General features: G+C 51.2%; 1 protein-coding gene across 1 annotated transcript; it reads left to right on the plus strand.

The window, feature by feature from the left end:
• The first annotated feature begins 2,967 nt into the window (after window positions 1-2,967).
• Window positions 2,968-4,174, plus strand: LOC123096492 (uncharacterized). The gene is made up of 2 exons (XM_044518236.1): window positions 2,968-3,526; window positions 3,594-4,174. Exons 1-2 carry the CDS (start codon window positions 3,315-3,317, stop codon window positions 3,856-3,858), a joined length of 477 nt encoding a protein of 158 aa, XP_044374171.1. The 5' UTR covers window positions 2,968-3,314; the 3' UTR covers window positions 3,859-4,174.
• Window positions 4,175-11,008: the final 6,834 nt, after the last annotated feature.

Genomic DNA, 11,008 nt, shown 5'->3' on the forward strand with positions numbered 1-11,008 from the left:
GTCGAACAACTTACGGGCGTCGACAAAGAAGCTGGCTGACGAAGAGACGAGCGCCTCCCTTGGACCAGGTGGCTGGCCTGGTGGCGTCCGACGAGCATGCCAGCGTCAGTACGGCGGACGGTGTCGGACGAAGGAGCTGGTCAGGGCGGGGAGGTGGCTTCCTGCTTGCGGCAACGTCGGAGTGGGGGTGGGAAGCTGCGGTGCCCCGGCAGCGAGGCGGTGGTGGCGGCGTTGGGGCAGGTGTGTCGGCATGGGCTGCTGGTAGAGGCACCAGAAAATGGGTGACGACGTGGCGGGGCGGGCGTGGTTTTGTTGCCTATATGGGTGGAAGAGGATGGCGAATATGCCACCGACTAGCGGACCAGGAGGAGGAGGAGCAGGGGCACGTCGCGCGCGTCTGCTTCATGTTCGTGCCGACGGAAATAAGGCTCAAAATTAGACCGGGTCAGCAGGCGAACGAAAAGTGGAGACGCGTCCGTATGGGTCGGCGCGTTGGACCGGCTTTTCTGTCCGTCCCGACCCTAGCAGACGCGCGTAGACGAAATGAGTCAGCGCGTTGGAGTTGCTCTAAGTGACGTGGATAAGATTAGTTTAAGGTGTCGCGGCGCCTGAGCCTAACTGACTAACACCATAACCTCGATCTGAGGTACACTATAAGGGCATATACAATGGTGCTATCTTAAAAGTGCTACGTAGGATAAATGATGAGTGGAGAAGAGAGAACTCGTGAGAAAAGTCTTGTCTTCTCTTATTTACGAGAAGGCAAGAGATGATTTCTTAGCACAGTTTGTCTCATCATGTTTTAAGAAATGACAAGTTATTGAAGATAAGACTAAGATATAACTCATTGTAGACATATTTTTTTGTCATCTCTAAAATATATGCAAGACTTAAGATAAGACCGCCTTATCAACCATTCTAAGGGCATGTACAATGGTTGATAAGATAGTCTTATTTTAAGTCTTGTATGTGATTCAGAGATGACAAAAAAATATTGTCTATAATAGGTCATCTCTTAGTCTTATCTTCAATAACTAGCAATTCCTAAAAATATGGTGAGACATATTATACTAAAAAGTCACCTCTTGTCTTCTCATAAATAAGAGAAGACAGACTTTTTTTATAAGTTCTCTTTTCTTCACCTCATCCCCTATCATGCATGACACTCCTAAGATAGTAACATTGTATATGGCCTAAGCCAATAAGGACACGACAGTTATCAGTTAAAGCAAACGATTGAATAAAAGATCGTCTGACTAAGCTGCAGAGGAACGAAAAATACACCAGATTAGCACACTGATCGCCTGGCTAAGTTGCAGAGGCAAGAATAAACAAAAAGGCAGCGGCATCTGGTACCGGGGCGCCTCGTGCCGGGCGACGGCATCCATGCCATGCCATCGCCATTGCCATGCGAACACGAGAAAGCTGGTGTCGGCGCGCGCGCGCCCTGGTCAGACGCCGTGGCCCCGTCGCCGGGAAAAGGCCCGTCCGTGGCCCCGTCGCCGGAAATGGCGGTGACGCGACGCGCGCGCCGGCGATTTGTTTAAGCGCGGGAGCCGTTTTCTCCTTGCTCTGGGGCCGACGTGTGCTGCCGGGCGCCCGACGTGTCAGGCTCGCCGGATTCTCTATGGACACGCAGGTGGCGCGTAGCGGATTCCTCCCCGCCGCGTGTCCCCGCTGCTTCGTGACTTCCATCTCCGCCACGTCCTCGAGCTTAGGCTCTGGGTTTGAATATTGTATTGGGGGAATGGTTTTGCTTTTCGTGGATGGCGATGCGAGTAATCGATGTGATGTGACACACGGAGGGAAATCATGTTCATGTTTGGATGGAGAGATTCTTATATTACCAGATACTTATAAGAAAAAAATATAGTGGAGGTCAGAACTTGTTCCGGCCACGAGCCACCCACGTGAATATATACGCGATGCTATCGTGCGTCAGTTTTTCTTCTGCAAGACATGCTCCGTTGCAAAGAAAAAATTTCGAAGGCTGGTCTTCTCATGTGTGCGTGTCTCATTCTTTTTTCTTACGTGGGTGCGTGTTCATCTCGCCTTATTTTTCAAAAAATCTTCGCTCCAGTGCCACGAACGAAGGGTGGAGTGATGTTGAAGCGTTGTCGGGAAAATGATGTCCGAAAACGTACACGTTTCACTTTCACCCACTGCCACTGGCTAGTGAGTGAGAGTTGGTGCGTTGATTGTTTTCCTGATGGTCGTTTCACCGGAGGAGAGTGCGCACCATGCGAAATGAATAGTGCCTACGCATGGCAGGCAGATCCTCCTAGGCTCCTATAGTAGCTAGTACAATAGCCACCGCACAACGCACGTATCACCCACGTGCGCGCGCGCCCGACTGAACGTGCCGTCCGGGACGTGTGCCACACCTCAGCCAAGACTCAACACGCTCCGCTGGCTTTCAACAGGTTTTTTAAACGAAACGCATGATCTTCTTTCATGTGGCCGTTCTCGCCGCCGTATGTGAGATCGATCGATCGATCCCTTCAAAGATTCACCGACAATATTAAAAACCACGCTGCTCCTGCAGGAAATGGCCACACGTCCGCAGCCAAAAGTTTTAAAAGCGACACAGTCCATGCGGGTTTGGTCATTGGACACGGCATGATGGGCGCACCGCACCACACCGCACGGGAGACCCACGCCCCAGCCTCACAGCCCATCCATCACCCCGCAGGGGCCCATCGCCCATCCACCCATGATCCATCATACACGCGACGCGAACCCAAAGAGGATAAGACCAGGGGCCGGTCCTGACCGTCCGACCGACCGACCGGAACGGAATCCGGGGAAAAGCCATGTGGGAGCAGGGGAGTGGCCGGCCGCACCGCTTTTCGTGTCACCCTGATTAAACCCCGGACCGTGCCGTGGTGACTCACCGCCACCGGCGCGGCCACGGTGGTGACCGCGGGCGCGCGCATCGGCAGCGAATCGCGCACGCTAAGCCGGGGCGGGTGTCGGTCAAACGGAACCAAACCAAACCGCGCGCGTCCGGACGAAAGCGAGCGGGCGCGCACCGGGCACCGGCGCGCTACGCTATCCGTTCCGTCCCAGCTCTCGGCGCGACCGGACCGGCACGAACCGGCCGCGCGTGCCTGTGGCCCTTTGCCGTGCTGCCCTATATATGCGCGCGCCACCCCGCCGGGGCTCCAAAGGCCAACGACCAGAGCTGCACTCGCAGGGACCAACAACTGCCAGACCAGAGCGTCTTCGTGCCGTCTGAGCAACGGCGCAGGTCGGGAGATCGAGCGGCGGAAGAGGGGACGGGCCGGGCCGCCGGGGTTGAGCTGGTTGCCGAGATGAGCTACAGGATGATGGGCGAGGAGGAGGAGGATGCCTTCGAGGCGTCGTCGTGCGCCTCCTCCGGCGGCGAGTCGGGCGACGAGGGGGACCGGTTCCCAGACGTCGCGGGCGGGCGCCGCCAGTCCGCGCCGCCGCAGGCGCCGCTGAGGCGGATGAACTCGGACAGCATCTACGACATGTCCGGCATGACGGCGCACCTCCCGGCCAAGTAAGTAGCAGTACTCTTATCCGTCGACGACGAACGACGAGCAGAGGCTAACGATCTGGCTGTGCAGGAAGGGGCTGTCGGCGTACTACCAGGGCAAGTCGCAGTCGTTCGCGTGCATGGCGGAGGTGCGGTGCCTGGAGGACCTGCAGAAGAAGGAGAAGCCGCGCGGGCACAAGATGAAGCCCTGCAAGAGCTACGCCGCTCTGGGGGGCATGGCCATGGCCAGGAAGCCGCAGGGCTCCTCCTGCGCCAACCTCGGCCTCCTGGACGCCGGCAACGGCTTCATGGCGCCCCGGAACATCCCCGTCAACGAGGACTGCTACCATCAGTAGGTTCAGGGATGTTTTTCTCGGTTCGTCAGGTCACTTAAAATGTTCCTCTTCTTTGTTCTTGCTCTTCTTCTCCGTGTCCTTGTGCGGGAGCTCTGCTTGTTTGCAGGCGCATTAGTCTGCGAATGATTCGTGAGAGGAACTTCTGTGTGAGACAGTTGATATCTTGTGATGTAAATATGGAGTTTGTAACTGTGTACTGCGAATAGGGGAGCAGATCAGGCTGTGCTTCACTTCTGCGGTGTGTATTTTACTTTGTGGCCAGCGCAAAGGATACGGGAGGAACTTGGCTGGAGAGAGGGCTTTCGTCTCCGTTTTCTTTCTATGTTGGATGATCCAAATTCTATATATGTTGGATGATCCAAATTTACAGTGTAGCGCTGCTTCGGGTTTGTAATTCCAGGAGGTACATTTTGCAATGTTTCAATGTCTCACTCATGATAACTCCACGCTGGGTCACAATTGTTATCAAACTAGATGATACCCCGCGCGTTGTTGCAGGAATTTACAATAGATTATAAGAGGATTTATGTTATGATAAATAGTGAAACTTATGAGGATAAATATAAATATACGTATTTAAATGTTTGAACTTTATGAAAAGTAAGAATATATTGTAGAGTATCTCCATATTTGCGTAATTAGAAGAATGCATCGCCAACAGAAACACTTCAGTGCCCTTGTTTGTCATCAGAATTGTACATCCCAGGGAAGAGCATACATCAGAGCTATATTCTCAACTGAAAAAAATAATATACTGTAGAGTATCTTCATAACCATTTTTTTAGAAAAGGAGGATGACCCCCGGCCTCTGCATCTGGGAGATGCATACGGCCACTTTATTGATTATTCTCGAGGACCTTACAAAGTATTACAACAATGAGCCTGAATCCATCATCTTGGCAACACATGCCGCTACTCCTATCCAAAATGATGAAGGGGTGCTAGCTGGGCCAATACCCAAACCACTCACCTAAGCCTAACATTAAAAAGCCGGAAACCGAAACATATTCGGAAGCCTCAGCCGAGCCACATACCGGGTCTGGGGCACAATCCGGTCAGACGCACTCGTGTGTCGTCGCCGCCATGTTCCACAAGTCCGTCTTCAGATCATATTGAGGCTTCTACCTTGCCTGGCCACTCTGCCATCGACATCACCATGACGCCAGACAGTAACCTCCTCCTGCGCGAGTCCATCTCCGCTCATCGGGCGGCGAGCCTCCACAGCATCATGCCGCCGATCTACGCCGCCATCAATGAGTGAGATGAAGTACCGCTCCACCACGGCATGTACAAGGTGAGGAAGGGCGAGGTCCCCATCGGAGACATGGCCGGAAGAGAAGCACCGCAGCCCCGAGACACTGCCCGGAGCTGCGACGCAGCAGATCAGGCGGGCCGCCACCAGGAACCAGACAAGCTCGCCATGCACACCCAGCATCCCCATGCCCAAGCCGGCACCTTCAAGAAGGTGACGACGCTATGGCGCCGCCGCCGCTTAGCCACCGGGGCTAGGGTTTTCATCCGGGCGCGGGGGAAGGGGGGAGGCAGGGGAAGTTTAGCCTCGGCGCCGCCACCAAGGAGGGAATGGCGTCCGGGATGCCATTGACGCCGTGACCGCCACCGGCGGCCAAAGGTTTCCCCCGGCCAAGCACCCTGCCGCCACCTCCGAACCAGCCACAACATCCGCAAGCGCGTGTACGCCGGAGATCCAGGCCGGCCGGAGGTCGTGCATCACGAGCGGACCAGGATCGCCTCCGATCTGACGAGGGGAACCCGGGGCCTTCCCGCGCCATGACCTGCGCCCACCGGGACGTCGCTGCCTGCGCAGCCGAGGGGAACCGGCCTACCTCACCGACGAGCACTCCCCGCCGCCGGAGGAGCGCCGTCCGCACCAGCGAGGCCGCCGCCTCAGATCCGGACCCTCACCACCGAAAGGGAGCGGTCAGATTGGGATGGAGTGCTGGATCCAGCCAAGTCGCCCCGCCGCCACCATCCCAGGAGCCGGCGCCGGCTTCGCTGGCCGTTCCTCCGGTGGCGACGAGGTGGGGAGGGAGATGGGAAGGGTGTAGGGCCGCCAGATCTGGGTTCCCCCGTCGCCGCCAGGGAGGGCGACGCGGGGGACAGGTGGGCCTGTTAGATTAGTTGTCTAGGTGGATCAGAATAATGAGAGTATCTTCATAACCATGAAACACATTGTTTCATTATGAGCTATACAATCATATATCTGAAAGTATGGTTGTTCTGCTATATATATGCTGTTGTATTTCAGCGAAATATTTGTTAGCAAGCATGTAGTAGGGCTATAGGCACCATATAGTTATCTTGAATTTCAGAGAGAATCAGTAGAACCCTACATGCAGTAGGGTAAGAGCAAATTGTGTATTATAAAATTGTATCACTTGGGTAAAAGAATGAGCACATAAAATTCACAATGGAATAGTACTCTCAGGGAACAAATGACCTGAAAACGAACTCGAATATGCCATATGCTATGATTCTACAAAACAATGAGATGAGACTAATAAAAAAGTACGAAATTCATACTTAACTAACATGTGTGAGAGGGGAGAGAGATGTTGGATTGCAGTTGGGCATAGTATATGCTAGCTTTATTTGTTTATTCTTTTCAGAACACTAAACATCAAAAAAGGAAGAAGAAATAACCACACCATCTGGCGCTTCCAATAAAAAACAGATTGGAGAAACATCAATAATATATTGCAGTCGTGTAAGACAGAAGTTTGAGGGATAGAGACTGGTCTTGTTACCGCGGAGGAGATTGCTGGAGATGGAACATATCTTTGTACAGAGGGAAATTCCCTACTATACACAAATCAAGCGTCAAAACAATCTAACTCAAAAATTACGTTGATATCTGAGAAGATTAAGTGGAAGGAAAACAACCACTTCTGGCACAAGTGATGTTGAAGGAGTATAGCGGTGGTGGTACTAGTAGAGTATGATGGCTTCTCGAACGTGGAAGAATATGCTTTGAACATGTATCCACTATGGGCTAGGATTAAGGGTTTGCCAAACGGCTTGACAAGGAAGAAGGAATTGGCGGAGAAGGTGGCAAAGAAGGTAGGAGAACCTCCATTTACTGTGACTGTGAATGAGGGGAAGATCAATCCATCCAACTATCTTCGGGTTCGGGTGTATGTTAATGTCACAGTGCCACTAGTGAGGTTTGTCCATATAACTTTGAAGGAGAGGAAGAGGTATTCGGTGTTCTATGAAAAGCTCCTAGATTTTTGCTTCTTTTGTGGTCGCATGGGACATGTTGTGGAAGAATGTGGTGATGGAGTCCATGATAGTTCATTATGTGAATGGGGGGACTGGTTACATTGGGTCAGCGAGCCGGTGGGCTCGGGCACGAGAGGAGGTAGAGGAGGCGGGTCTGATGGTGGAAGAGGAGGAGCTGGCTTCAATAGGGGTGGGGGCGAGGTGGAAGAAGTGGAGGTAGAGGTGGAGGTGGAGGAGAGAGAGGTAGTCGAGCGTTTGCTTCGGATGAGCGGGTAGTTGATGATACTCACAGAGAGGGAGGTGTGGAGCTGTGGGTAGGAATGAATATCATGCATTACAAGATGGCAAGGGCAGAGGAGACACGAACTGCAAGGAAGAGACTTGTTAGTGAGGATGGTACGGTCAATGTCCGTTGCCAACCCATGCCATGCTTGGCGGGTAAGGTGGCAGTTGCAGTCCTTCGCCTGGAGAATGGTGAGGATGCAGGAGTAGGGATTTCGACAGATTCCAGTACGACTCCAGGCAAGAACCCCATTGTGAAGAGGAGAAGGCAGGGTGAAGGAGTGGTGGATGACAATGATGGAGTTGATATGGATACATCTACACAGGCGGCCTCCGAGGAGGAGGACCGCCGGGCCCAATGAATTGTCTTAGTTGGAACTGCCGGGGAGGGGGGAACACCCGGACAGTTCGCGAGTTAGCGACACTTTGTAAGTCGCATTCCCCCATGCTTGTTTTTTTGTGTGAAACTAGACAGAAGGAAGAGAAGATGAAGAGGATCCGAGCCAAATTGGGTCTTAAGGGTTTTTGTGGTGTGGACAGTAATGGCATGAGTGGAGGGTTGGTGTTATACTGGAGGGAAGACTGTGTGGTCGATATTTTGGACAAAGAAGACAGGTTTATTGATGCAGTTATTAGAGTTCGAGAAGGAGATGCTCAATGGAGGGCCACTTTTGTGTATGGAGAGCCGAGGGTGGAGAACAGACACCTAATGTGGACCAAGATTCAGAATCTGAAATCTGTCAATAACTTGCCATGGCTGGTGATAGGTGATTTTAATGAGGCTATGTGGGACTTTGAGCACCTCTCGATAACGCCTCGGGCAGAGCAGCAGATGTTAGCTTTTCGGGATACTTTGGAGTTGTGTGAGCTAGTGGATCTTGGGTTCACCGGCCTACCTTTCACTTATGATAACAGACGTAGCAGGTCGGAAAATGTTAAAGTCAGACTAGACCGGGCAGTGGCTACGAATGAATGGCGCAACCTGTTTGCGTTTGCTGTAGTGGAACATATACCCTCTCCATGCTTCGATCATGTTGCAGTTTTCCTCAAGGGAGAGCCGGATTTGGGTCCTATGGGGGGAAGGAGCAGGAGGTACGAGGTCTTCTGGGAGAGGGATACTACGTTGCCTAAGGTGGTGGAAGAAGCATGGGCTGCAGTAGGCAAGATTCAAAATCTGGCTCAGCTAAGAGACGCCTTGTCTAAAACTATGACTGCCTTAGGGTCATGGAGTAAGAAGTTTGGAAATGTGACAAGGGAACTTGCGACATCACGTTCCCAACTGGAACAGCTCATGCATATGAATGCGGACAGGGAAGAAATAAGGAAAGTAATGGATAAAATGAATGAACTGTTGTATCAAGAGGAGATGTTGTGGATGTAGAGATCGAGGATCTCTTGGCTAAAGGAAGGAGATAGGAACACAAAATTCTTTCACAGCAAGGCTGTCTGGAGGGCAAGGAAGAATAAGATTCGGGAGCTGACGGACAGTATTGGGACTGTTCACTCAGATTTTGCAGCTATGAGCAGGATTGCGAATGACTATTTTCATAATATCTTTGTCGCCGATACTTCTCTGGATGCGTCTTCCGTGGCCGGACTTTTTGAACAAGTGGTGTCACCGGCTGATAATGCAAGGCTTTGCGTGCCCTTCACGGATGAGGAGATATCGGATGCAATGTTTCAGATCGGGCCATTGAAGGCTCCAGGCCCGGATGGATTTCCCTTGCGTTTTTTTTTCAGCGTAACTGGAGCATGGTGAAGGAGAGTGTGATTGCTGCAGTCAGGGATTTTTTTAGCACTGGGAGCATGCCAGAAGGAGTGAATGCAACGTCAATTGTGCTTATTCGAAAAACATCCAACCCAACAAGGATGTCGGACTATAGACCCATCAGTCTCTGTAATGTGACCTACAAGATAATTTCCAAATGCTTAGTAAATCGGTTACGCCCATTATTGGATGACATAATCTCTGTGGAGCAGAGTGCCTTTATACCGGGAAGGATGATTACGGATAAGCTTTGGTTGCGTTTGAGTGTCTACACTATATTAAACAAGAGAAAGACCCTACAAGGAGTTTTTGTGCTTATAAGTTGGATTTGCCAAAAGCATATGATTGAGTGGATTGGGATTTCTTGAAGCAAGTGATGCAAAGGTTAGGGTTCTCTCAGCGATGGATTGACTGGATAATGGCATGTGTCACATCGGAGATATATTCAGTTAAATTAAATGGAACTCTCCTGGATTCATTCGCACCATCTCGAGGGCTATGGCAAGGAGACCCACTCTCTCCGTTCTTCTTTTTGTTTGTGGCAAATGGACTCTCGTCTATTTTGAAATCTAGGGTGCAGGATGGTGATATTGTACCAGTCAAAATCTGTAGGAGAGCGCCGAGTATATCACATTTGTTGTTTGCAGACGACACATTGCTGTTTTTCAAGGCTTCGAGGGATCAAGCTGAGCAGGTTAAAGCTTCTCTGGATCTATACAGTTCGGCTACGGGTCAAAGTCTGAATTATGACAAGTGCTCTATGTTTTTCGGGGAATCTTGCCCGGCCCTAGTTTAAGAGCAAGTTAGGGATGCTCTACAAGTTACAAGCTTGTTCTTTGAAGAGAAGTATTTGGGCTTACCGACACCTGAAGGTCGCATGTCTAAAGGGAAGTTTCAAAGCCTCCAAACAAGCCTTACTAAAAGGCTAGTTCAGTGGGGGGATGGCTACCTAGCTCAGCCGGGGAGGGAGGTGCTCATTAAATCAGTCGCCCAAGCTTTGCCCACATGCATAATGGGAGTGTTTAAATTGCCTTTTTCAGTATGCGATGATCTCACTAGGATGGTGAGAAATTTCTATTGGGGTTCGGATAAGGGTAAGAGGAAGGTTCATTGGAAGAGCCGGGATCATCTTATGCAACCAAAAAATAAGGGAGGTGTTGGCTTTCGGGATTTTCGCATGTTTAACCAAGCTCTCCTAGCTCGTCAGGCATGGAGGCTTATTACTAGACTGGATAGCCTTTGTGCCCGGTTGCTCAAATCTAAATATTACCCGGATGGTAAGATCGAAGATACAGTGATCACTGGGAACGCTTCTTCCTCATGGCAGGCTATTAGCCACGGCTTGGATCTGTTGAAGAAAGGACTAATTTGGAGAGTGGGCAATGGGAGAAGCATCAGGGTGTGGCGAGACAGTTGGATACCACGACCGTTTTCCTATAAACCCATCTCTAGACAGGGAGTATGCCACATTCGGTACGTTTCGGACCTTCTAAATGAAAATGGGTCTTGGAAGATACAGACACTTAATCAGTATTTTGTCCAAGCAGACGTGGTGGAGATCTTAAAGATCAGAGCCTCCCCGAGGCGCGGAGAGGATGTCATTGCATGGGGTCCGGACAAGGCGGGTGTGTTCTCTGTGAAGAGCGCCTACCACTTGGCATTTGATGAAGCACACAGGGCTATTGCTTCAGCCTCTAGTTCGTCGCCGATGGGAGAGAGGAGTTGCTGGAAGTTCATTTGGAATTGTGGAGCACCTCCTACTGTTTCTAACTTTGCATGGAGGGTTGCAACGGATGGTTTGCCAACATGGAAGAATAAACACAAGATAGGGTTGGAAACTACCGGTATATGCCCAGTTTG

The sequence above is a fragment of the Triticum aestivum genome, chromosome 1B (genome assembly GCF_018294505.1).
Source record: "Triticum aestivum cultivar Chinese Spring chromosome 1B, IWGSC CS RefSeq v2.1, whole genome shotgun sequence".
In the NCBI taxonomy this organism is placed as follows: Eukaryota; Viridiplantae; Streptophyta; class Magnoliopsida; order Poales; family Poaceae; genus Triticum; species Triticum aestivum.

Excerpts from the sequence above, each read along its gene's own strand:
- LOC123096492 (XM_044518236.1), top strand. The coding sequence starts at position 3,315 with ATGAGCTACAGGATGATGGGCGAGGAGGAGGAGGATGCCTTCGAGGCG. Across the intron at positions 3,527-3,593 it reads ACGGCGCACCTCCCGGCCAA|GAAGGGGCTGTCGGCGTACT; the intron begins GTAAGTAGCAGT and ends CTGGCTGTGCAG.